Below are 23,621 nucleotides of genomic sequence, written 5' to 3' on the forward strand. Positions count from 1 at the left end.
TTGAGATTGTGAAGGTAGGAGCATCACTTGAAGCTAGTATTTCAAAACTCACCTGGGCAACCAAGCAAGACCCTGTCTCTACAAAAAATTCAAAAATTAACCAGGCATGGTGGTTTATGCCTATAGTCCTAGCTACTCAGGTGGCTGAGGCAGGAGGATCACTTGAGCCCAGGAGTTGCAGACAGTGAGCTATGATCATGCCACTGCACTCCACCTAATCGACAGAGTGAGACCCCATCTCCCAAATAAATACTCAACCCAAAGTTATCAGAAGGAAGGAAATAATGAAAATGAGAGCAGAGATAAACAAAATAATGAATAGAAAATAGAGAAAATCAATGAAACAAAAAGTTGGTTCTTCAACCAAATACTTGCATAAGTGTATGCCAACAAATTGGATAAACTAAATGAAATGGACAAAATACTAGCAACATAAACATGCTAAGACTAGGACTAAATCATGAAGAAAGGGAAAATCTGGATAGACCTATATGTCAAAGCCATTTCATTGCATCTTGGTTACTTTCACAAGTCTGGTTAGATGGAACACACACAGAGCAAGTTAAATGCAGTGAATTTGTTACTTACAGTTAGACATCAAGAGACAACAAGCCTAGGATTCAGGACAAGCCATCTGAAAGACTCAGGAAAGCTACCCAGGGTGGGTGGAGGCCTGTGTGTCATGTCCCATGTGCACTGCACCTGAGAGACCCCAGAAAGCTGCCCACTCCCTGGGTTTTATTTTTTATTTATTTTTGAGACACGGTCTCTCTCTGTCTCCTAGGCTGGAGTCCAGTGGTGCAATCTCGGGTCACTGCAACCTCTGCCTGCTGGGTTCAAGTGATTTTCATGCCTCAGCCTCCCGAGCACCTGGGATTACAAGCACCCGCCATGACACCTGGCTAATTTTTGTATTTTTAGTAGAGACGGGGTTTCACCGTGTTGGTCAGGCTGGTCTCGAACTCCTGACCTCAAGTGATCTGCCCCCCTCGGCCTCCCAAAGTACTGGGATTACAGGCATGAGCCACCGTGCCTGGCTCCTCTGGGTTTTATACCATGGGAACTATGGGAACAACATGACAGAGTGGGCTAAAGTGTTAAAGGGCATCCTGTTTCTATGGGGGACAGGAAGAGAGCCTGGGCTCTTCCACCCATCTCCTTTATCTTGGAATGTTGCATTCCCAGCATATTCCACACTTAATTTTTTTTTTTTTTTTCTGAGATGGAGTCTCAGTCTGTCACCCAGGCTGGAGTGCAATGGCACGATCTTGCCTCACTGCAACTTCTCCCTCCTGGGTTCAAGTGATTCTCCCACCTCAACCTCCTGAGTAGCTGGGATTATAGGCACCCGCCATGATGTCTGGCTAATTTTTATATATTTGTAGAGATGGAGTTTCACTGTGTTGGCCAGGCTGGTCTTGAACTCCTGACCTCAGGTGATCCATCTGCCTCGGCCTTCCAAACTGTTGGGATTACAGGTGTGAGCCACCTTGCCTTGCGGCTACACTTATTCTTAAGAAATAAGAATGAGTGAGAAAGAGGAGAGAACTAGGTTGCTCCAAGGCCACCCAGAAAATTGTCCTGTGCTATTAACTAATAATGAGATTGAGTCAGAAATCAAAAATCTTTGACAAAAGCCCAAGACCTGATGGCTTCACTAGTTAATTCTACCACACATTTAAAGAAGAAGCAATACCAGTTCTCAAACTCTTGCAAAAAATTGAAGATAAGGTAACCCTTTTTTTTTTTTTTTTTTTTTTTTTTTTTTGAGACAGAGTCTTTGCTGGGTACAGTGGTGCGATCTCGGCTCTCTGCAAGCTCTGCCTCCCTGGTTCACGCCATTCTCCTGCCTCAGCCCCCCAAGTAGCTGGGACTACAGGTGCCCACCACCACGCCCGGCTAATTGTTTGTATTTTCAGTAGAGACAGGGTTTCACCGTGTTAGACAAGATGGTTTTGATCTCCTGACCTCGTGTTCCGCCCGCCTCGGCCTCCCAAAATGCTGGGATTACAGGTGTGAGCCACCGTGCCCGGCCAAGATAAGGTAACACTTTCGACTCATCCTATGAGGCCAGCCTTAACCTGACATCGAAGCCGGACAAAAACGCTACAGGAAAAAAACAACAGACCAATATCTCTTAGGAATATTGATGCAAAAATCCTCAACAAACTACTAGCAAACCAAATTCAGCAGCACATTAAAGGAATATACACCATGATCAAGTGGGATTTATTCCTGGGATGCAAGAGTGGTTTAATATTGGAAAATCAATATTATATACCATCTAACAAATGAAAGGAGGAAAGCGTGCAGTTATGTCAATTGATGCAGGAAAAAGCATTTGACAAAATTTAGCACCCTTCCATAATAAATAAAGCAGTCAACAAATTAGGAATAGGAATACAACAATTAGTAGCATTTCTATATATGAACAACAAACTAGCCAAAAAGGAAGTCAAGAAGGAAATCCCATTTAAATTGCTACCAAAAATATTTAAATATTGAGGAATAAATTTGAGGAAGTGAAAGACATCATGAGGAAAACTACAAAATACTGATGAAATAAATTGAAGAGGATTCAAATGAATGGAAAGACATTACATGCTCATGGATCAGAATTAATACTGTAAAATGACCGTACTACCTAAGGCAATCTACAGATTCAGTGCAATCCCTATCAGAACATCAATGACAACCTTCACAGAAATAGAAAAATGTCTTAAAATTTGTAGGGAGACACACAAGACCCCAAATAGCCAAAGCAATCCTGAGCAGAAAGAACAAAGCCAGAGGGATCACACTACCTAACTTCACAATATAGTACAAAGCTGTAGTAACCAAAACAGCCTTGTACTGGCATAAAAACAGACACCTAAATCAATGCAACAGAATAGAGAAACCAGGAATTAATCACATATCTACAGCCAACTAATTTTTGACAAACGTGCCAAGAATACTTTTTGGGGACAGAGCAGTCTCTTCAACAAATGCTGCTGAGAAAATGGTATCAGTATGTCGAAGAACGAAACTGGAGTCTCATCTTTCACCCTATAAAAAAATCAACTCAAAATGGACTAAAGACCTAAATATAGGACCTGAAACTATAAAACTACCAGAAGAAAAAGTAGAGGAAATGTTTCAGAATATTGGTCTAGGGAAATATTTTATGAATAAGACCTCAGAAGCGCAGACAACAAAAACTAAACAAATGGTATTATATCAAACTAAAAAGCTTCTGCACAGCAAAGGAAACAACGGAATGAAAAGACAACCTGCAGAATGGGATAAAATATTTGCAAACTATTCATTCAACAAAGAATTCATATCCAGCGTATACAAGGAACTCAGATGTCTCAACAGCAAAAAAAAAAAAAATGAACAATGCAATTAAAAGTGGGAAAAAGATCTGGGTATTTCTCAAGACATACAAATGACCAAAAAATATATGAAAAATGTCAGACATCACTTAATCAAGGGAAATGCAGATCAAAACTGCAATGAAGTATCATCTCACCTCAGGATGGCTATTATCAAAAAGAAAAAAATAAGAAATGCCCATGAGGATGTGGACAAAACGGAACTTTTACACTGTTGGTGGGAATGCAAATTAGTACAAACACTGTGGAGAACAGTATGGAGGTTTCTTTAAGAACTGCAAATAGAATTATGTGATCCAGCGATCTCACTGGGGCACTTATCCAAATAAAAGGAAATAAGCATAGCAAAGAAATACCTGCATCCCCATATTTATTGCATCACTATTCACAATAGCCAAGATATGGAATCAATCTAGGTGTCTAACAACGATGAATGGATGAAGAAAATGTGGCGTATATGCACAATGGAATACTATTTAGCCAGAAAAAAAGAATAAAATCGGCCGGGCGCAGTAGCTCATGCCTATAATCCCAGCACTTTGGAAGACCGAGGTGGGTGGATCACAAGGTCAAGAGATCGAGACCATCCTGGCCAACATGGTGAAACCCCGTCTCTACTAAAAATACAAAAATTAGCTGAGCGTGGTGGCACACACCTGTAGTCCCAGCTACTCAGGAGACTGAGGCAGGAGAATCGCTTGAACCTGTGAGGCGGAGGTTGCAGTGAGCCGAGATCACGCCACTGCACTCCAGCCTGGCGGCAGAGTGAGACTCCCTCTCAAAAAAATCAAATCTAATATAATCAAATCCTGTCATTCTCAGCAACACTTATGTAACTGGGGGACATTATGTTATGTGAAATAAGCCAAGAAAAGAAGGTTAAACAATGCATGTTCTCACATGCAGAAGCTTTAAAAAGTTGATCTTATAGAAGTAAAAAGGAGAAAGGAGGATACTAAGGGGTAGGAAGAATTTGGGGAAGGAGGGAATAGGAAGATACTTGTTAAAGGATAGAAAATTACAGCTAGATAGCAGGAATAAATTATCATGTTCTATACCACTGTAGGATGACTATAGTTAATATAGTTTCAGATGGCTGGAAGAAGGGTATTGAATATTCCCAACACAAAGAGATGATAAATATTTGAGATGATGTATGTGTTAATTACCCTGAACGCTATACATTATACATACACACTATGCATATGTATACACATGCACTATACATATACACTATATGTCAAAATATCACTGTGTACCCCATAAATATGTACAGTTATTATATGTCAATTTTTACAAACCTCACAAGGGTCCTACAAATTTAGATACTGTTATTGTTCTCATTTTACATTTGAGGAAACTGAGGCACAGATCAATTTATAAACTGACCCAGTGTTGCATAAGAGGTAGTGCACTGATTCAAATCCAGGCGGTCTATCTCTGCAGCCCACACTGTTAGCCACTAGTATGTCAGAAATTCAAAAATTCAAAGTCAATGTCTAACCAACCCAGGAGCAGTGAACACCACCAGATGCCTGATCAAGGTCTTGAAATACCATCTCCCATTAAAAAGAGCCAGGTTCCTTGGAGAAATGGCTGATTTAAGGTCTGGATCAGGAAATGAACAAGAGAAACCTGAAGCACCTTGTCATATAGATAACAAGCTATTGAAGACTAATAGGATCACTCCAAAAGAAGACTCTCAAGAGCCAACTTAAAGAGGCTCCCAATGGCCAAAGATGTGACAATTTGAGTATTGGTAGGGATAACAACAGCAATAGATTGAAGCACATCAAACATGTTTATGAGTTCATAATGATGCTCAAAATGGTCATGTTTAGAAGATAATTGGGAATTGTTAAATTGAAGACTGGTAAATAAATTCTTTTTTCCTGACATTCCTATGTGAACTGTATACCTGAATGACTACATAGTACATGATGTGAAGCTCCTCTTTATAGAAATAATCCAGCTGCTAAATGACAAAGGAATGATAGAGTGTCCCTTTTCTACAACCTCTAACATTGTGGTGTGATCATAGCTGACTGCAGCCTCAAACTCTTGGCCTCAAGCAATCCTCCCTCTTCTTCAGCCTCCCAAGGTGCTGTGGTTACAGGCATGAGCCACTGTGCCCAGCATTTGTACTTAATTTTTTAAAACTCTAAAAGAAATTGCATTTATGAGAAAATTGATAATTTGAGCAATGACTCAATGTTTGATGATGTTAAGGAAATGTTGTTAATATTTTAGATGTGTTAATAAAACGGTTTTTAAAGTCTTTATTTTTATTGATGAAATTATATGTTCTGGGATTTGCTTCAAAATACTATGCAATGGGGTTGGGGATAGAGAGGAAACAGAATTGGCCCTGAGTTGATAATTACTGGAGTTGGGGGATGGATACATGGAAGTTCATCACTATCTACTATTGTGTAGTTTAGAATTACCATAATGAAATGTGTTTTGTAAAATTAAATGCCTAATTTTTGGGTTGCACAAAATACATACTGTTTCTAATAAAAATGTCTCACGTGTCCATGTGAAGAGATCACCAAACAGGCTTTGTGTGAGCAACATGGCTGTTTATTTCACCTGGGTGCAGGCGGGCTGAGTCCGAAAAGAGATTCAGCAAAGGGTGGTGGGATTATCATTAGTTCTTATAGGTTTTGGGATAGGCGGTGGAGTTAAGAGCAATGTTTTGGGGGCAGGGGGCGGATCTCACAAAGTACATTCTCAAGGGTGGTCAGAATTACAAAGAACCTTCTTAAGGGTGGGGGAGACTATAAAGAACCTTCCTAAGGGTGGGGGAGATTATAAAGTACATTGATCAGTTAGGTTGGGGCAGAAATAAATCACAATGGTGGAATGTCATCAATTCAGGCTATTTTCCCTTTTTCTGTGGATCTTCAGTTGCTTCAGGCCATCTGGATGTATACGTGCAGGTCACTAGGGATATGATGGCTTAGCTTGGGCTCAGAGGCCTGATAAAAAATACAGAAGTAATTTGGTCCAAAATACTTTAGATATTAAGATGTAATGAATTTATTCTACTACCCATGTCTTTAATGTATGTCCTTTCTGTTGAGAGAGAAGGCGAGAGGAGAGGAGAAGAGAGGGGAGGGGAGGGGAAGGAAGACACACACACACACACAGATTGAGAGAGAGAGAGAGAGAGAGAGAGAGAGATGTGTTTATGGTATAGAAAATGCCAGTAAAGTCAATGGGTACTCATACCAAGCCGGCTCTTAATGGTGCCAGGCAATAGTACTACATTTCCTTAATCTACACACTTGCTCATATTCAGTAAATAACACTTTATCGAATCTCAGATGCCATTGATTATAAGTTGTATTATTTTATGTACTAATAAAAAACAATGCTCCTGATTATGGAATGCCATCACTTGTAAGATAGCAATCTCACAGATGTTAAAATATGAAAAAACCATGTATCAAAATCATCATAATACAGTATTCATCTTTTCTGTCAAGCCTACAATACTTTCCCCCATCTTCATTTCAGCTTCCTATTTCACTGGGAAAATAGAAGCACTCAGAACAGGGCATCCTCTTTCTTCTACCACCATATTTGTCCACCTGTTTGCATCTGTACTTATAAACTCTGCCTCCCCTTTTATTTCAATGGAGATAAATTATCCATACTCTTACTTAGAACGATCCCTGTGATTGTGTACTGTATTCCATCCCTTCTCTCCTCAAGGACTTTCCTCCATGTAACTAGCCTGTCTATCCTGAATTGTGTATTTCCCGCCTCTACTGAATCTTTTATTTTATTAATTAATTTATTTATTTGAGACAGAGTCTCGCTCTGTCGCCCAGGCTTGAGTGCAGTGGTGTGATCTTGGCTCACTGCAACCTCTGCGTCCCGGGTTCAAGCGATTCTCCCACCTCACCCTGCCGAGTAGCTGGGATTACAGGCGTCTGCCACTATGCCCGGCTAATTTTTTTATTTTTAGTAGAGACAGGTTTTCACCATGTTGGCCAAGCTGGTCTCCAACTCCTGACCTCACGTGATCTGCCCACCTCAGTCTCCCAAAGTGCTGGGATTACAGGCATGAGCCACCGCGCCCAGCCTAGATCCTTTTAATTAGTACATAAGCTTACTATAATTTCTTCCATCTTTTTTATTTTATTTTATTTTTTGAGACAGAGACTAGCTCTGTTGCCCATGCTGCAGTGCAGTGGCGGGATCATGGCTCACTGCAGTCTCTACTGTCTGGGCTCAAGTGATCCTACCATCTCAGCCTCTCAAGTAGTTGGGACTTCAGGCAGGTGCCATGCCAGGCTAATTTTTTATTTTTTTGTAGAGATGAGGGTCTCACTATGTTGCCTAGGCAATCTTGAACTCCTGGGCTCAAACAATCCTCCCACCTTGGCCTCCTGAAGTGTTAGGATTACAGGCATAAGCCACCACACCCAGCCCCATCTTAAAAAAAAAAAAAAATTAGAACATGTGGGAAAAGGCAACAACAACCAAATATTACTGGATCCAAAATCCCTATCCCATGATAGCCTCATTTTTCTGCTCACCTTAAAAAAAAAAACTTCTTACAAGTATTGCCTGTATTTGCTTTCTCCATTTCCTCTCCTCCCATCCTTTCCTCCCACTCCTATCATATTTTCCTCAGACTTTATCAAACTTCCACCACTGCCAAAATGGCGTTTCTACATCACTAGTGACCATTGCTACAGTGGCCCATTCTTAGTTCTCATTTTACTTGACCTATGAGCAACATTTGAGACAGTGGGTCACTCCCTTCTTCTTGAAACACTTCCTTCCCTTGGTTTTACAGATCTAAACTCTCTTGCTTTTCCATCTACTTCATCTACTTCATGGATTATTCCTTCTCAGTCTTATTTGTTGGATCCTCTTCACCTCTCAGACTTAACCTGGTGCATTGCTAGAAGAAACTCTACTGAGTAAGAGCAAATTTTTTTTTAGCATACTGCTGATTTTACTTTCCAGTATTTAAAGATGCTGTGTATCCTTTTAAAAGAAAACGATTTAAAAAGCGCAGGTCTCAGGTTAGCAACACAGATACCAACTCAGGAATCTTCGCACCACCTCCCAAGAGGAAGCAGCGTCTGACGCCTTCCGGAAACGAGCTCCACTGGCCTTATGGGAAATGTGGTCTCTGACGGATGGCCTATACCCGGGAGGAGCCTAGGAACTCTAGGTGGACAGTTACTTCCGCACACGCGCAGTAGGACGCTAGCCGGTATTCAATCTTCAAATCAGCGCCGCGAGAAGTGCTGGCGGTGGCTGCCCCCCAGTCTCTGGACAACGCTGTGACTGATCCCAGGCTTGGAGCCGGAGCTGCGAGCGAGGCAGTGAAAGGGTGGCAGGTATGGCTTTGCTGGACTCGGAGGACTTAAGAGAAAGGCGGGGACTGGCTTCTAGGTTTACCCTACCGAAGATAAAACTTTACAGTCTCCAAGTGCAGTGACTTCAGGTTTGGATATGTGGGTCCTGTTCAACTCGAGTAACTGAGAGAAAGCGAGAGTTGGACTCCAACTGGCATTGGGTAGATGCCCAGGGATCTGGGGGAACTGGGAGAGGCTCAATTTGCATTCCCGCTCTTGTAGGTCAAGGTCACTGTGTAGGAGTCTGTTCATCTAACGGTACCTTTTCTGGTTCCAAAAACATAGTTGGCCCGACCGGAGCCTGCCACAATTTTAAGCTATTTCAAGGAATCCGGTGGAAACTGTAAGCCATTTCAAGGGATCCAGGAAGAAAGCATTCTTGAGAAACTGCTATGCATTCGAAGGGTATTCTCAGCAATCATTTGAAGTAAATGCTATTACCATTTTGCATGTGAATTAACTGAAGCTGAAAGGTGAAATTACTTGCCTGGACTCACACAGCCTAGTAAGTGGAAGAACTGAGATTCAAACTCAGATGCATTTTCTCCAGATTTCATTCTTTTTTTTACAGTATAGCATTCCTACATAAAACAGAGTTGGGTTTATTCTCCTGAAATATTTGAGCAATGAATGCTGAGTAAATTTCGATTTGTGGTCATTTTGTAGAGTCTCTTGGTGTATCTGCAGATCTTCCAGTGCAGACTGTGTAAATGAAGATGGGAGTCCCTGGTTTGCCCATTGTACCCTTTCTAGAGCCCCAGCAGTCCAAGCTCATAGAAGATGGGGAGTTCCTACAGAGAGAAACATTTGGAGTTTAAACTGAAGGATCCAGCTAAAAAAAAAAAACAAAAATCTCTTCCTGGGTCCCTGAATCCAGCCTTCTCAAGAAAGCCCAACCTAATTTGCAATCTCTTATCCCAGCTTCAGAGTAGAAACCAGACAATCACAGGAAGGAATCATTTTTAGACTTATGGAGCTTCAGAGGCCAAACTTTTAAGTTAGTTTTTCAACTCATTCATTATTTCTTCAGGATACATTTCTGGGAGGAAAAAAAAAAAAAATAACTGTTTCAAGAGGAACCACTTGGTGTTAGATCAGTAGGACAGAAACATACAACATCTTTATCTAAGCTCCATATATTCCTAACAATCACAAGTAGAGATCTGTGCTCATGGAACATGGACTTTTCTCTCTTGCTAGAAATGTCTTTCTCCCACACTAGGTAGCATTTTCTGAGGCTGCAGTGTGGGTACTTATGGTCTGATAGAGCGGGGTTCTACTTTGCATGCAGTCCTGGTATCTCAGGTCTTTCTATTCTCTTCCCCATTTCTGCTTTCATAGATTTCTGTGTAAGAGCTGCAGAAAATGATCAACTTCCAGGTAAGGTATCCATCTATTCATCCAGTTGTTTAAATCTCTCAAAAGTCCATATGATAAAAAGGAAATGTATGGTCAGGAAAAATGTAAACCGAATAAAAGATCAAGTCTAAAAGGAAATTTAGAAGATTGGTAAGTTGATATCCAAGTCATAGGGTTTGCAGATGGTTGGAACAAATTTGAGCTGGAAATATGTACTCCGTCTTCCTGGAAATCATAGTAAATGGATAACCAGCCAGTTAAAAAGTATTGGCATTGTCTGTGAAGATAAAGCAAAATTATTCTCCTTATAACTAAAGTTTTTCCTGACACATTTCTTTGAAGAAAATATTTTCTAATGAGTTTTCATGTAGATAACATTAGAAATAACATTCACAGCAGCAGCCTGTGATAAATACAGCATCAGGTTTCCTATGACTGTCTTAGAGTATTCCCTAGAGTAAGAACATAGTGCCAAGCAGCACTAAATGAACTCAATTTATAAGTTCAGGTATGTAGCCTTTTTAATGCCTGCCTGGATCCATAAGTAAATCTTGTACCTTTTCCAGTCTCTAGTTATCTTGAGCATTTACTCTTCTACATGAATTTTAAGGTCATCAAAATAACAAATATTGTCAAGGTTCATAAAGCAGTATGTTAGGTATTCTTTTTTCTTTCTTTTTTTTTTTTTTTTGAGACAGAGTTTGGCTCTGTTGCCCAGGCTAGAGTACAGTGGCATGATCTCAGCTCACTGCAGCCGCCACCTCCCAGGTTCAAGCAATTCTCCTGCCTCAGCCTCCCAAGTAGCTTAGATTACAGGCATGTGCCACCACGCCCGGCTAATTTTTGTGTTTTTAGTAGAGACAGGGTTTCATCTTGTTGACCAGGCTGGTCTCGAACTCCTGACCTCAAGTGATCCTCCTGCCTCGGCCTTCCAAAGTGCTGGTGGGATTACAGGTGTAAACCACTGCACCCAGCCAGATATTCTTATTATGATTGCATTAAACTTAATAGGTTAATTTGGAGAGAATTCATGACTTTTCAATGAGTCCTATTCAGGTTTTCTTACAACCTGACTTTCTTACAACCTGGCTCACTGCAACCTCCATCTCCTGAGTTCAAGTGATTCTTCTGCCTCAGCCTCCTGAGTAGCTGGGGTTACAGGCGCCCGCCACCATGCCCAGCTAAGTTTTGTATTTTTAGTAGAGACAGGGTTTCACCATGTTGGTCAGGCTGGTCTCGAACTCCTGACCTCAGGTGATCCACCCATCTCAGCCTCCCAAAGCGCTGGGATTATAGGCATGAGCCACCACACCCGGCCCTTTTATTATAATTTTACAGGATTTTATGAGTTTCTTATTGTAATTCTTGTACATTTCTTTTTTTTTTCTTTTTTTTTTGAGACGGAGTTTCACTCTGTCACCCAGGCTGGAGTGCAGTGGCCGGATCTCAGCTCACTGCAAGCTCCGCCTCCCGGGTTTAAGCCATTCTCCTGCCTCAGCTTCCCGAGTAGCTGGGACTACAGGTGCCCACCACTGCACCCAGCTAGTTTTTTTTTGTATTTTTTAGTAGAGACGGGGTTTCACCGTGTTAGCCAGGATAGTCTCGATCTCCTGACCTCGTGATCCGCCCATCTCGGCCTCCCAAAGTGCTGGGATTACAGGCTTGAGCCACCGCGCCCGGCCTGTACATTTCTAATATTTATTCTTACATGTGGTTTTAGTTGCTATTGAGAATGGGGTAGGCCTCTTTTTCATTATCTCTTCTAGTTTGCTATTTTGGTAAATAGAAAAATATGGACTTCTCTTGGCTGGGCATGGTGGTTCATGCCTATATTCCCGGCACTTTGGGAGGCCAAGGTGGGAGGACTGCTTGAGGCCAGGAGTTCCAGACCAGCCTGGTCAATATAGCAAGACCCCATCTCTAGAAAAAAAAAATTAATTAGCAGGGCATGATGGCACACACCTGTAGTTCCAGCTACTAGGGAGGCTAGGGCAGGAGGATCAGTTGAGCCTAGAAGATCCAGGCTACAGCTAGCTATGATCACACCCCTGCACTCTAGCCTGGGTGACAGAGCGACACTCTGTCTCTGAAGAAAATAAAAAGATGGATTTCTCTATGTTGAATTTATATCCAACCAATATACAGAACTCTTGTAAGATCTAAGAGTTCTTTAGTTGATTCCTCTATTTCTTAGGTAGACAATCATACATTCCAAATGGAGTTTTGTCTCTTCCTGCCTAGTATTTATACTTTCCCCCATATTTTCCTTGTCTCATTGCAATAGCCAGGACTTCTAGTCACTGCAGTTTTGAATAAACAGCCATCCTGTGGTATCCATGGGAGACTGTTTCCAGAACTCCTGCAGATCCCCGAATCTGAACATACTGAAGTCCCACAGTACAGTTGGCCCTGTGGAACTCAAGGATAGGAAAAGTTGGCCATCCATATTCATGGGTTTTACATGGCAAGAATACTGTATATATATATTTTTATTATGCTTTAAGTTCTAGGGTACATGTGCACAACGTGCAGGTTTGTTACATATGTATACATGTGCCATGTTGTTGTGCTGCACCCATTAACTTGTCATTTACGTTAGGTATATCTCCTAATGCTATCCCTCCCCCCAGAATAACTGTATTTTTTTTTTTATCTGCATTTGGTTGTAGATGCAGAACTTGCCAACCGAGGGCCAACCGTATTCATTGCAAAAAAAAAAATCTGAGTATAAGCGGACCCAGGCAGGTCAAACCTGTGTGGTTCAGGGGTTACCTGTAATTGCTAGCCAGAAGTCTTTTTTATCCTAACTTTAATGGGAGTGCTCCCAGTGTTTCACTGTTTGCTCCTGTATTCTGGTAGATAGTTGTTTATTTTGTTTTTAATCAAGTTAAGGATTTTTAACTTGTGAAGGTTATTTTAATAACTAGGAACTTTTGGCTTCATACCCTTTTTTAAAATAGCTGTCAATAATATAATATATCTTGCCACCCTTAATGTACCAGTTTAGATAATTTTTAGTGCATTTCCCAATGCTGAACTATCTATGCATTCCTGGAATAAACCCTTCCTAGTCCTAACTTTTTCATAAAGGGTGAAATAGTGAATATTTTAGATTTGAAGGCCATACAGCCTCTGTGGCAACTACTCAACTCTGTCCTTGAAGCTGAAGTAAATGAATGGGTGTGACTACGTTTCAGTAACATTCTGTTTACAAAAACAGGAGGCCAGTCCATGGGTTACAGTTTCCTAATTCCTGCTGACAATGGTCTTAACTATCTCTTTTGTGGTAGATATGTAACTACTTGTCTTTAATTTCAGTGCTTTTAACATTTATCCATTAAACATGATTTTGGCATTATGGTTAAAAGGACGTATTTTATCATGTAAAAATATCCATGTGTTCCTATTTTATTATGCTTACATGCATCTGGCATGTAAACCTTACAGTCTCAGTAACATCTTATGGCACTTACGTTTACTTTATTGAGTCTAATAGAGTGTAAGATCCCTGAGAGGAGTAATAATTTTATTTCTTTTGATATCTCCAGTATAGGGTTGGTGGAGCCTCATTAAATATTTTATGAGTGAACAAATAAGAATATGTAAGTTATATTTTAAATAGCTTTGTTGAAATATAATTATTATACCACAAAAGTGACCCGATTAAAGTATATACAGTCAGCCAGGTGCAGTGGTTCATGCCTGTAATCCCATCACTTTGGGAGGCCAAGGTGGGCGGATCACTTGAGATCAGGAGTTAGAGACTAGCCTGGCCAACATAGTGAAACTCCGTCTCTACTGAAAGTACAAAAAAAATTAGCCAAGTGTGGTGCTGCACGCCTATAGTCCCAGCTACTCAGGAGGCTGAGGCATGAGAATCGCTTGAACCTGAGAGGCAGAGGCTACAGTGAGCAGAGATCACACTACTGCACTCCAGCCTGGGCAACAGAGCAAGACTGTCTCAAAAAAAAAAAAAAAAAAAGCAATTGTATATAATTCAGTGGTTTTTTAGTGTATTCACAGAGTTGTACAGATGTCACCACTATCTAGTTTCAGAACGTTTTCATCACCCCAAAAGCAACTCCATACCCTAATTAGCAGTCACTACTCATTCCTCCCTTTCCCTAGCACTAATCGACTTACTGGTTCTATGGCTTTTCTCTTCTGAACATTTCATACAAATGGAACCATGAAATATGTAATCTTTCATGACTGGCTTCTTACACCCAAAAGTTTCCTCTTTTTCTTTTTTATTTATTTAGTTTTTTGAGGCAGGGTCTCACTGTGTTGTAGCTTCAACCTGCCAGCCTCAAACAGTTGTCCCACCTCAGTCTCTCAGATAGCTGGGACTATAGGTCCATATGCCACTATACCCAGCTAATTTTTTATTTTTATAGAGACTGAGTCTTGCTATGTTGCCCAGGCTGGTCTCAAACTCCTGGGCTCAAGTGATCTGCCCACCTCAGCCTCCCAAAGTGCAGGGATTACAGGTGGGTGGCATGGCACCCAGCCCCATACAGTATTTTCAAGGTTCATCCATGTTGTAGATGTACCAGTGCTTGATTCCTTTTTTATTGCCAAATAATATTCCATCATATGGATATACCACATTTTCTTTATCCATTTATCAGTTCATGGACACCAGATTATTCCACTTTTTTGACTATGAATAACTTTACTGTGAACATTTGTCTGTGGGTTTTTGTGTGGGCAAATGTCTTGAATTCTCGTGGGTATATACCTAGGAGGGGATTGCTGGGTTATATGGTTACTCTGTTTAACACTTGGAGGAGGCTGAGTGCAGTGGCTCTTGCCTGTAATCCCAGCACTTTGGGAGGCTGAGGCGGGTGGATCACTTGAGGTCAGAAGTTCAAGAGCAGCCTGGTCAATGTGGTAGAACCCCGTTTTTACTAAAAATACAAAAATCAGTAATGTGCACCTATAATCCCAGTTACTCAGGAGGCTGAGGCAGAAGAATTACTTGAACCCAGGAGGTGCCACTGCAATCCAGCCTGGGCGACAGAGTGAGACTCCATCTCAAAAAAAAAAACAAACACTTGGAGGAACTGCTAAACTGTTGTAGTTACTACATAGGCTGGGCATGGTAGCTCATGCCTGTAATCCCAGCACTTTGGGAGGCTGAAGCAGGAAGATCACTTCAAGCCAGGAGTACAAGAGCAGTCTGGGCAATGTAGTGAGACCCCATCTCTAAAAAAATTTTTTTTTTTTTTTGAGATGGAGTCTCACTCTGTTGCCCAGGCTGGAGTGCAGTGGCGCAACCTGGGCTCACTGCAACCTCCGCCTCTTGGGTCAAGCGATTCTCCTGCCTCAGCCTTCTGAGTAGCTGAGACTACATGCACATGCCACCATACCTGGCTACTTTTTTGTATTTTTAGTAGAGACGTGGTTTCACCGTGTTAGCCAGGATAGTCTTGATCTCCTGACTTCATGATCCACCTGCCTCAGCCTCCCAAAGTATTGGGATTACAGGCATGAGCCACCGCACCTGGCCCCAAAAAATATTTTTTTAATTGCCTGGGTGTGGTGGCACGTGCCTGTAGTCCCAGCTACTTCAGAGGCTGAGGTAGAAGGATCGCTTGAGTCCAGGAGTTGGGTGCTGCAGTGACCCCTGATTGTACCACTCCACTCCACTACAGCCTGGGTGACAAAGCAAGACCCTATATCAAAGAAAAGAAAAGAAAAAAGAAATAACGTAGTTGCTGCACCATTTTGCAATCCCAGTGTACAAGAGTTGAGTAATGTACAAGAGTTTCGGTTTCTCCACATCCTTGCCACCACAGGTCATTGTCTGCCTTTGATTTTAACTGTCCTCAGAAGTGAAGTGCTATCTCATTATGGTTTTGGTTTGCATTTCACTAATGACTAATCACTAGTGATGTTGAGCATCTTTTTTCTTTTTCTTTTTTTTTCTTTCTTGCTTCAGTTTCAGACCCTAATGTTGAACATCTTTTCATGGGCTTATTTACTATACACATACCAACACAGATACATACACACACATATCTGTATCTATCTAGAGATAGATAGATCTGTCTTTGGAGAGATGTCTCTTTAAATCCTTTGCCCATTTTAAAATTGTGTTGTCTTTTTATTGTTGTTTTTTTCCTCCCATCCCCCATTGTTGAATTTTAAGAGTTATTTATATATTCTGGGTACAAGCCTCTTATCACATACATGATTTGCGAATATTCTCTCCCATTCTGTGGATTTTCTTTTCACATTCTTGACAGTGTCCTATGGAGCACAGAAGTTTTCATTTTGATGAATTCCTATTTATTTTTTATTTTGTCACTTCCACTTTTTCTGTCACATTTCACAAACCACTGCCTAATCCAAGGTCACAAAAAACTTTTTTTCTGTTTTCTTCTAACTGTTTGATAGCTTTGTTTCTTACTTTTAGCTCTCTGGTCCATTTTAGTTCATTTTCTTATATGATGTGAAATGGGTGGGGAGTCCAGTGTCATACTTTTGCATGTGGATGTCTAGTGGTCTCAGTACCAGTTGTTGAAAAGACTTTTCTTTCCCCTGTTGAACTGTTCTGGCATCGGTTGGATATGTTTAATAAGATTTTTGTTACTATCACAAAGCATATTTCTGAATCAAACATGTAATCATTATATCTAATTTTCTACAAACTCAACAGTGAACATGAGATGATATTAAGGAGCTGCCTTGATTCTCTTGCAAGTTCGCTAATGATGCACACTTTAGTTTGAAGATGAATGTGCTGTTACAGGAATCAGTGACATTCCAGGATGTGGCTGTGGATTTCACCGCAGAGGAGTGGCAGCTGCTTGATTGTACTGAGAGAACCTTGTATTGGGATGTGATGTTGGAGAACTATAGAAACCTCATCTCAGTGGGTAAGGACAATAAGTGATAACTTTTCAGTGTAACTCAGTATATACTAATAGTGCTCATCTTTTAAGATGTGTGAACGCTTGCCAATTGTGGTGGCTCATACTTACAATCCCAGCACTTTGGGAGGCAGGAGAATTGCTTGAGCTCAGGATTTCAAGACCAGCCTGAGCAACATTGTGAGACTGTCTCAATAAAATTTAGCTAGGTGTGGTGGCATGTGCCTGTCATCCCAACTACTTGGGAGGCTGAGGTGGAAGGATCGCTTGAGCCTAGGCGTACCACTGCATTCCAGCCTGGGTGACAGACTGAGACCCTATCTCAAAAAAAAGACTTATGAAAGCTGTGAGCATTCTGAGGCATTAATCAGCTGGGCCCTAAATTTTAGTTGTCAAAGATTCTGAGTCCCCTTTGAGCTTCACATAGTCTGCTTAAGCTTCTACTTCCCAGATGCAGGAGAAGGGTCTGTTCTGGGTTTTTTTGTTGTTGTTGTTTTGTTTTCTTGTTTGAGACGCAGTCTCGCTCTGTCACCCAGGCTGGAGTGCAGTGGCAGGATCTCGGCTCACTGCAAGCTCCACCTCCCAGGTTCACGCCATTTTCCTGCCTCAGCCTCCCAAGTAGCTAAGACTACAGGCGCCTGTCATCACACCTAGCTAATTTTTTGTATTTTTAGTAGAGACACGATTTCACTGTGTTAGCCAGGATGGTCTCGATCTCCTGACCTCGTGATCCACCCGCCTCGGCCTCCCAAAGTGCTGGGATTACAGGCGTGAGCCACCGCACCCGGCCCAGGTCTGTTCTGTTTTAAAGCCTGCTTGTTATTCTTTAAAGACCCTGAGACTCAAGGAGGCAACTTGAGTTGTGAGCTGGTTGTTTGCCTAGCACTTTGGCCCCACTTCTATGTTATTTTCCCACCAGCAGGATGTCCAATTAACAAAACAAAAGTGATCCTCAAGGTAGAGCAAGGACAAGAGCCATGGATGGTGGAGGGAGTGAACCCACATCAGAGCTCTCCAGGTGAGTGAGAGAAATTCAGATGGGGGTGTGTGAAGTTGAGATCCCTGTTGGTCAGTGAAGGACAGGCACCTCTGAAATTTTTCTTAGAAGCACCTCTTAAAAGCCGCACACCTTTAACGTAACATCATCAGCCAGCTCCCCAAAAGCTGCCTTCACCCTCCTTTCTGCACACGTGCCCTTTCTGGTTGCTCAGCTGTTGTATGGAGGGTCCCTCTCCTGTCCTCTCTGGCTTCTCACACAGCCTGTTTCATCTAGGCCCTCGCTTTGTTTCTGTTCTCTTCATTTCTAAAACCCTTATTCTTCTTCCCTTCTCAACATAGACCTTTTTTCTATATACTTAGTCCTTATAATGAAGTTACATTATCTGAATTTGAGGCGTTACTTTACCAATTACTGTCTAATCTTTTTTTTTTATTTTTGAGACGCAGTCTCACTCTGTCGCCCAGGCTGGAGTGCAGTGGTGCAATTTCAGCTCACTGCAAGCTCTGCCTCCCAGGTTCACACCATTCTGCCTCAGCCTCTCCTGTGTAGCTGGGACTACAGGCGCCTGCCACCACGCCCGGCTAATTTTTTGTATTTTTAGTAGAGACAGGGTTTCATTGTGTTAGCCAGGATGGTCTCGATCTCCTGACCTCGTGATCCGCCCGCCTCGGCCTCCCAAAGTGCTGGGATTACAGGCGTGAGCCACCGCGCCCGGCCTATATACAGTTTTCTTCTCGGCATTAATCCTGATTCTGGTCTGCTCCTAAAACCAGCATTTTATTAAGTCTGAATTCAGCTTTTCCTCTTTCATTGTAACTCCTGTCTCAATTAATCTTTACTTTCTTTGAACTCCCAAGCCAATTCTATTATGACTCTGTCATGAAAAATTTATATATACTGTCTTGGATATATGTTTTTTTAATCATTGTGGCTTTTAAGGCTTTTGTTTTGTTTTTTTTTTTTTGTTTTGTTTTGTTTGTTTGTTTTATGATAGTGCCTGAAGAGAATGATCTGTTTTATGCTGAGCATGTCATGGTATACAATGAACATTTTATTTATTCATTGTTATAGAGCCAGACATTGGGGGGGATGTTTCTTTTCTTATTTTTCTTTTTCTTTTCTTTTTTCAGTATCCCTGTCATAGCAATGTAGGGGATGTTTCTTATTCTTCCATTCAACAAGGCTTTTAAAAACGTTTCCTGAAAAGGTTCAAAGGAAGCAAAAATCTCATTACCATTTTCTAACTTATGAAAGGTATTTGGAACAGCAAAACATGTTCATATTAAAATATTTTCCCTAGTGGTTAGGAAAACAATATATAAATAAAAAATAAAAGTTTGGGTTTTTTTCGTTGTTTGTTGTTTTTTGAGACGGAGTCTCACTCTGTCACCAGGCTGGAGTGCAGTGTTGCAATCTCAGCTCGGATTCAAGTGATTCTCCTGCCTCAGCCTCCTGAGTAGCTGGAACTACAGGTGCCTGCCACCATGCCTAGCTAATTTTTGTATTTTTAGTAGAGACATGGTTTCACCATATTGGCCAGTATGGTCTTCATCTCTTGACCTCATGATCCACCTGCCTCAGCCTCCCAAAGTGCTGGGATTACAGGTGTGAGCCACCTCACCCGGCCCAAAAATAAAGTATCTTAAAATTCAACAAACAAGTGTGAAACATTTCTTCAGTGCACATTAACATTGCAGTTTTGTTCTAATTAACTGTCAAAATGAATGGTACAGAGCAGCAGTGACTATCTTAGAAATTCATAGAAAATGGAGCTTAAAGTTTAAAGTATGCAAAATTTGGAGAAGTCTTTTTTTGAGGTTATGGAACAGTGGTTCCTCCCTAAAGAATATCTAAGTTCTAGATAGAATGAGAGGAGATAAGGGAGGGCAAATTAAGGTGGAGAACGAACATGAGCGAAAGATTGAATTTAGGAATCTAGAGTCCATGGAGTAGAAGGTATTTGTTGAGGACTAGTGGAACGCATGTTCCCATGAGTGAATTCATATCTTGCATAATTTTGTTTGCCAGGCTGATGTTGAATTTCTCAGTGGATTATTGTTGGTAGAGGTAATGCAGGATGCTGCTTCCCATCTGTTGAAATAGAGCAGAAAGAAGAAAGGAACAAAATCCCGAGTCAGAACCACTCTATAAAGAAATGTGTACTGATGGCTGTAGCCCACTACTCAGTCTAGCTCCACACAGAATAAGGCACAGAGAAAGAGGCTCGGAGTATTGTGCTAACACTCCACATGGAGGGAAACTTAAGCGTGGGGAATTATAGACCCCCTCTCCCCAATTTTTTTTTTAATGGGAACAGATTTGGGATTTATAGTGTTTTGAGGATAGTGAAAAAATGTGAATTCAGGAGCAAAGCAGCTTGCTGAAGAATGGTTTGTTAGATTGAAAGAGGATGTAAAAAGAGTATTTGTCAAATAGAAGTATGACAGGTAGTTGTCATATATAGAAACTCAGCCAGAATAAAAAAAAAATAGCAAATAGAATCTGTTTGCTATTATTATCCCAAGCTAAGGATGATTTACTCTTGGATGACTTGCTGGACATTAGTGTTCCTGGGCTTACAAGTACAGGTACAAATGAATTCTAGCTCTCAGTAGAGCTGGAACCATGACTACAGACATGCTTCTGTGGTTTGCTTGGGGTTAGAGGACTGGAGACTTGAGAATGTTTCTAAAGGAAACTGATATTGTGCAGACTGATCAAGAGGAAAAAGACATAAGTGAGAGAAATAGGAAATTATCCTACCAAGATGATCTAGAAATTAATTATGTAGTGATTTATATAACTGCCTGTTACCACCTCCTCCAAACCTAGACTGTTTTCTGATATTTTCTCTTAACCCCTTTGCCTTTGTCTCCTTTTTTTTTTTTTGGAGGTGGAGTCTCGCTCTGTTGCCAGGCTAGAGTTCTATGGCGCCATCTCGGATCACTGCAACCTCCGCCTCCCAGGTTCAAGCGATTCTCCTGCCACAGCCTCCTGAGTAGCTGGGACTACAGGCGTGTACCACCATGCCCAGCTAATTTTTGCATTTTTAGTGGAGACAGGGTTGCACCATGTTGGCCAGGATGGTCTTGATCTCTTCACCTCATGATCCGCCCGCCTCAGCCTCCCAAAGTGCTGGGATTACAGGCGTGAGCCACCATGCCCGGCCTATCTCCTGTGTGTTTGGCTGTCCTGTCCATTAATCACATTGCCACAATGGGCCCTCTTCATTTCATGAGCTAACCCTGTACCCTTGTTGAGCAGCCTTTTGACTTACTTTGTACCCTCACTCTACCTTGTGCCTATTTTACTGTCTTTCCACAGGTCACAAGTTAAGGCGTCTGTTCCCACACCCTCTTCAGCAGTTTTATTCTTAAAGCTCAGGAGGAGTGAGACAAATATAAGATTTCTTTCAGAATGAGATACTATATTTGAAACGATAGATGTTTTTCTCTATAACATGTTGGTGGGAAAAAGTAACTAGGAATGTTTTATTGTACTCCTTTTTAGAATCGGACTGCCCACTTGATGAACCAGGGAAGCATCGGGAAAGCAAAGACAATTTTTTGAAGTCAGTTTTGCTCACATTCAATAAAATTCTGACTATGGAGAGAATCCACCATTATAATATGAGCACAAGTCTTAATCCAATGAGAAAAAAATCATATAAATCATTTGAGAAGCGTTTGCCACCTCATTTAGACTTATTTAATTACAATAGAAGTTATACTGGAGACAACGCTTATGAATGCAGTGAATGCGGCAAAGCCTTCAAAAGGAAGTTTCATTTCATTAGACATGAAAAAAATCATACAAGGAAAAAACCTTTTGAATGCAATGACTGTGGAAAAGCCTATAGCAGGAAGGCACACCTTGTAACTCATCAGAAAATTCATAATGGAGAGAGACCCTTTGTGTGCAATGATTGTGGGAAGGCGTTTATGCATAAAGCCCAACTCGTAGTCCACCAGAGACTTCACACTGGAGAGAAGCCTTATGAGTGCAGTCAATGTGGGAAAACATTCACTTGGAACTCCTCATTTAATCAGCACGTGAAATCTCATACACTTGAGAAGTCATTTGAATGTAAGGAATGTGGGAAAACCTTCAGGTATAGTTCATCCCTTTATAAACATTCCAGATTTCATACAGGAGAGAAACCCTACCAGTGTATCATATGTGGCAAAGCTTTTGGCAACACATCTGTGCTTGTTACACACCAAAGAATTCACACAGGAGAGAAGCCTTATGGATGTATTGAATGTGGCAAAGCCTTCATCAAGAAGTCTCATCTCCTCAGACATCAGATAACTCATACAGGAGAGAAGCCCTATGAATGTAACAGATGTGGGAAAGCATTTTCCCAGAAATCAAATCTTATTGTACATCAGAAAATTCATACATAATATTCACTTTATGAATATGAGGCTTTATTAAATATTTGCTAAATCTTATTAAATACTAAAGAATTCATGGTGAGAAGTCTACAGTTTAAATGAATTTGGAAGAGTAGATTCCCATAAAAATCAATCAATGCCAATCATGTTCTGGAAGTGTTAATAAACTTTTTACAGAAAACATGACAGAAAACAACTATAAATAATAGAGCATAAAGCTTAGAAAGTAAGCGTAACTTAAATAATCAAAGAACCAGTGGAAACTACATTTGCAATTCCTGACTTTTAATTTTTATAATAAAATAAATATGCAAGTGTGAGTATAAAATATATGCTTATACATTATATTAAATTATGCCTATTAAGAGTTTCTGCAGTAAATAACATTTTTTCTTCCAGTCTTAACATGCATAATTAAGTGAGAAAATGTGGTTTAATATGTCGTGTGAATTTCAGTAATACTTTCATCCATTTGCTGGCACTTTTAATGGGCGTGACAGTGTTACTGAATCTGAGTCTCCTTTAATTATACAACTGAAGACTTCTTATTAAAATTCATATAAAGATGTTTTCCTATGTATGTAAATACCAGAACAAAAAATTTAACAAGACACTAATTGAGGAGAGAAAGGTACTTGTATTCTGTATTACAATAAGTATTCAGTTGAGGAAAATAATTAAATATGTAAATAATTTGCACTTCAAATATTCCTGTTCGTTTTATTTTTCATTGGTATAACTACGTAAGCTGTAAGGATAGCTTAAGTGGTTTTTTTTGTTTTGTTTTGTTTTTGACAGAGTCTCGCTCTATCCCCCAGGCTGGAGTGCAGTGGCGTGATCTCAGCTCACTGCAACCTCCACCTCCTGGGTTCAAGCTATTCTCCTGCTTCAGCCTCCCAACTGGCTGGCACTACGGGTGCGTGCCACCACACCTGGCTAATTTTTGTATTTTTAATAGAGACGGGGTTTTGCCATGTTGGCCAGGATGGTCTCAAACTCCTGACCTCATAATTTGCCCACCTCGGCCTCCCAAAGTGCTGGGATTACAGGCGTGAGCCACTGTGTACGGCCAGCTTAAGTGGTATTTAAGTGGGGTATCATCTGTATTTTATTTTAATAAGGTAGGGTCTCATGATACTTTCCAACTTTTGAGGACAGTTTTGGGGATTTTGTTGTTTTGTTTGTTTGTTTGAGGCGGAGTCTCGCTCTGTCACCCAGGCTGGAGT

The 23,621-nt window shown here is 40.9% G+C and overlaps 1 protein-coding gene across 11 annotated transcripts; it reads left to right on the forward strand.

Annotated features, from left to right (window-relative positions):
* Positions 1 to 8,516: 8,516 nt before the first annotated feature.
* On the forward strand, positions 8,517 to 23,103 carry ZNF684 (zinc finger protein 684). Of its 11 annotated transcripts, none has more exons than XM_030912991.1 (6): positions 8,593 to 9,266; positions 10,103 to 10,141; positions 13,669 to 13,722; positions 16,785 to 17,004; positions 17,918 to 18,016; positions 21,509 to 23,103. In XM_030912991.1, exons 4-6 carry the CDS (start codon positions 16,860 to 16,862, stop codon positions 22,402 to 22,404), a joined length of 1,140 nt encoding a protein of 379 aa, XP_030768851.1. In that variant the 5' UTR covers positions 8,593 to 9,266; positions 10,103 to 10,141; positions 13,669 to 13,722; positions 16,785 to 16,859; the 3' UTR covers positions 22,405 to 23,103. The 11 variants fall into 11 exon arrangements, with proteins under 11 accessions (XP_010352532.1, XP_030768851.1, XP_030768860.1 ...); XM_030913000.1 differs by having other exon boundaries at positions 16,878 to 17,004; XM_030912994.1 differs by having other exon boundaries at positions 8,619 to 8,743.
* The last annotated feature ends 518 nt before the right edge of the window (positions 23,104 to 23,621 follow it).

Source organism: Rhinopithecus roxellana, chromosome 12 (genome assembly GCF_007565055.1).
Source record: "Rhinopithecus roxellana isolate Shanxi Qingling chromosome 12, ASM756505v1, whole genome shotgun sequence".
Lineage (NCBI taxonomy): Eukaryota > Metazoa > Chordata > Mammalia > Primates > Cercopithecidae > Rhinopithecus > Rhinopithecus roxellana.

What these genes read in the sequence shown, in the direction of transcription:
- ZNF684 (XM_030912991.1), top strand. Translation starts at nt 16,860, where the DNA reads ATGAATGTGCTGTTACAGGAATCAGTGACATTCCAGGATGTGGCTGTG. An exon ending in TAGAAACCTCATCTCAGTGG is followed by an intron (nt 17,005 to 17,917) that starts GTAAGGACAATA and finishes TTTTCCCACCAG; the next exon opens with CAGGATGTCCAATTAACAAA. An exon ending in CCCACATCAGAGCTCTCCAG is followed by an intron (nt 18,017 to 21,508) that starts GTGAGTGAGAGA and finishes ACTCCTTTTTAG; the next exon opens with AATCGGACTGCCCACTTGAT.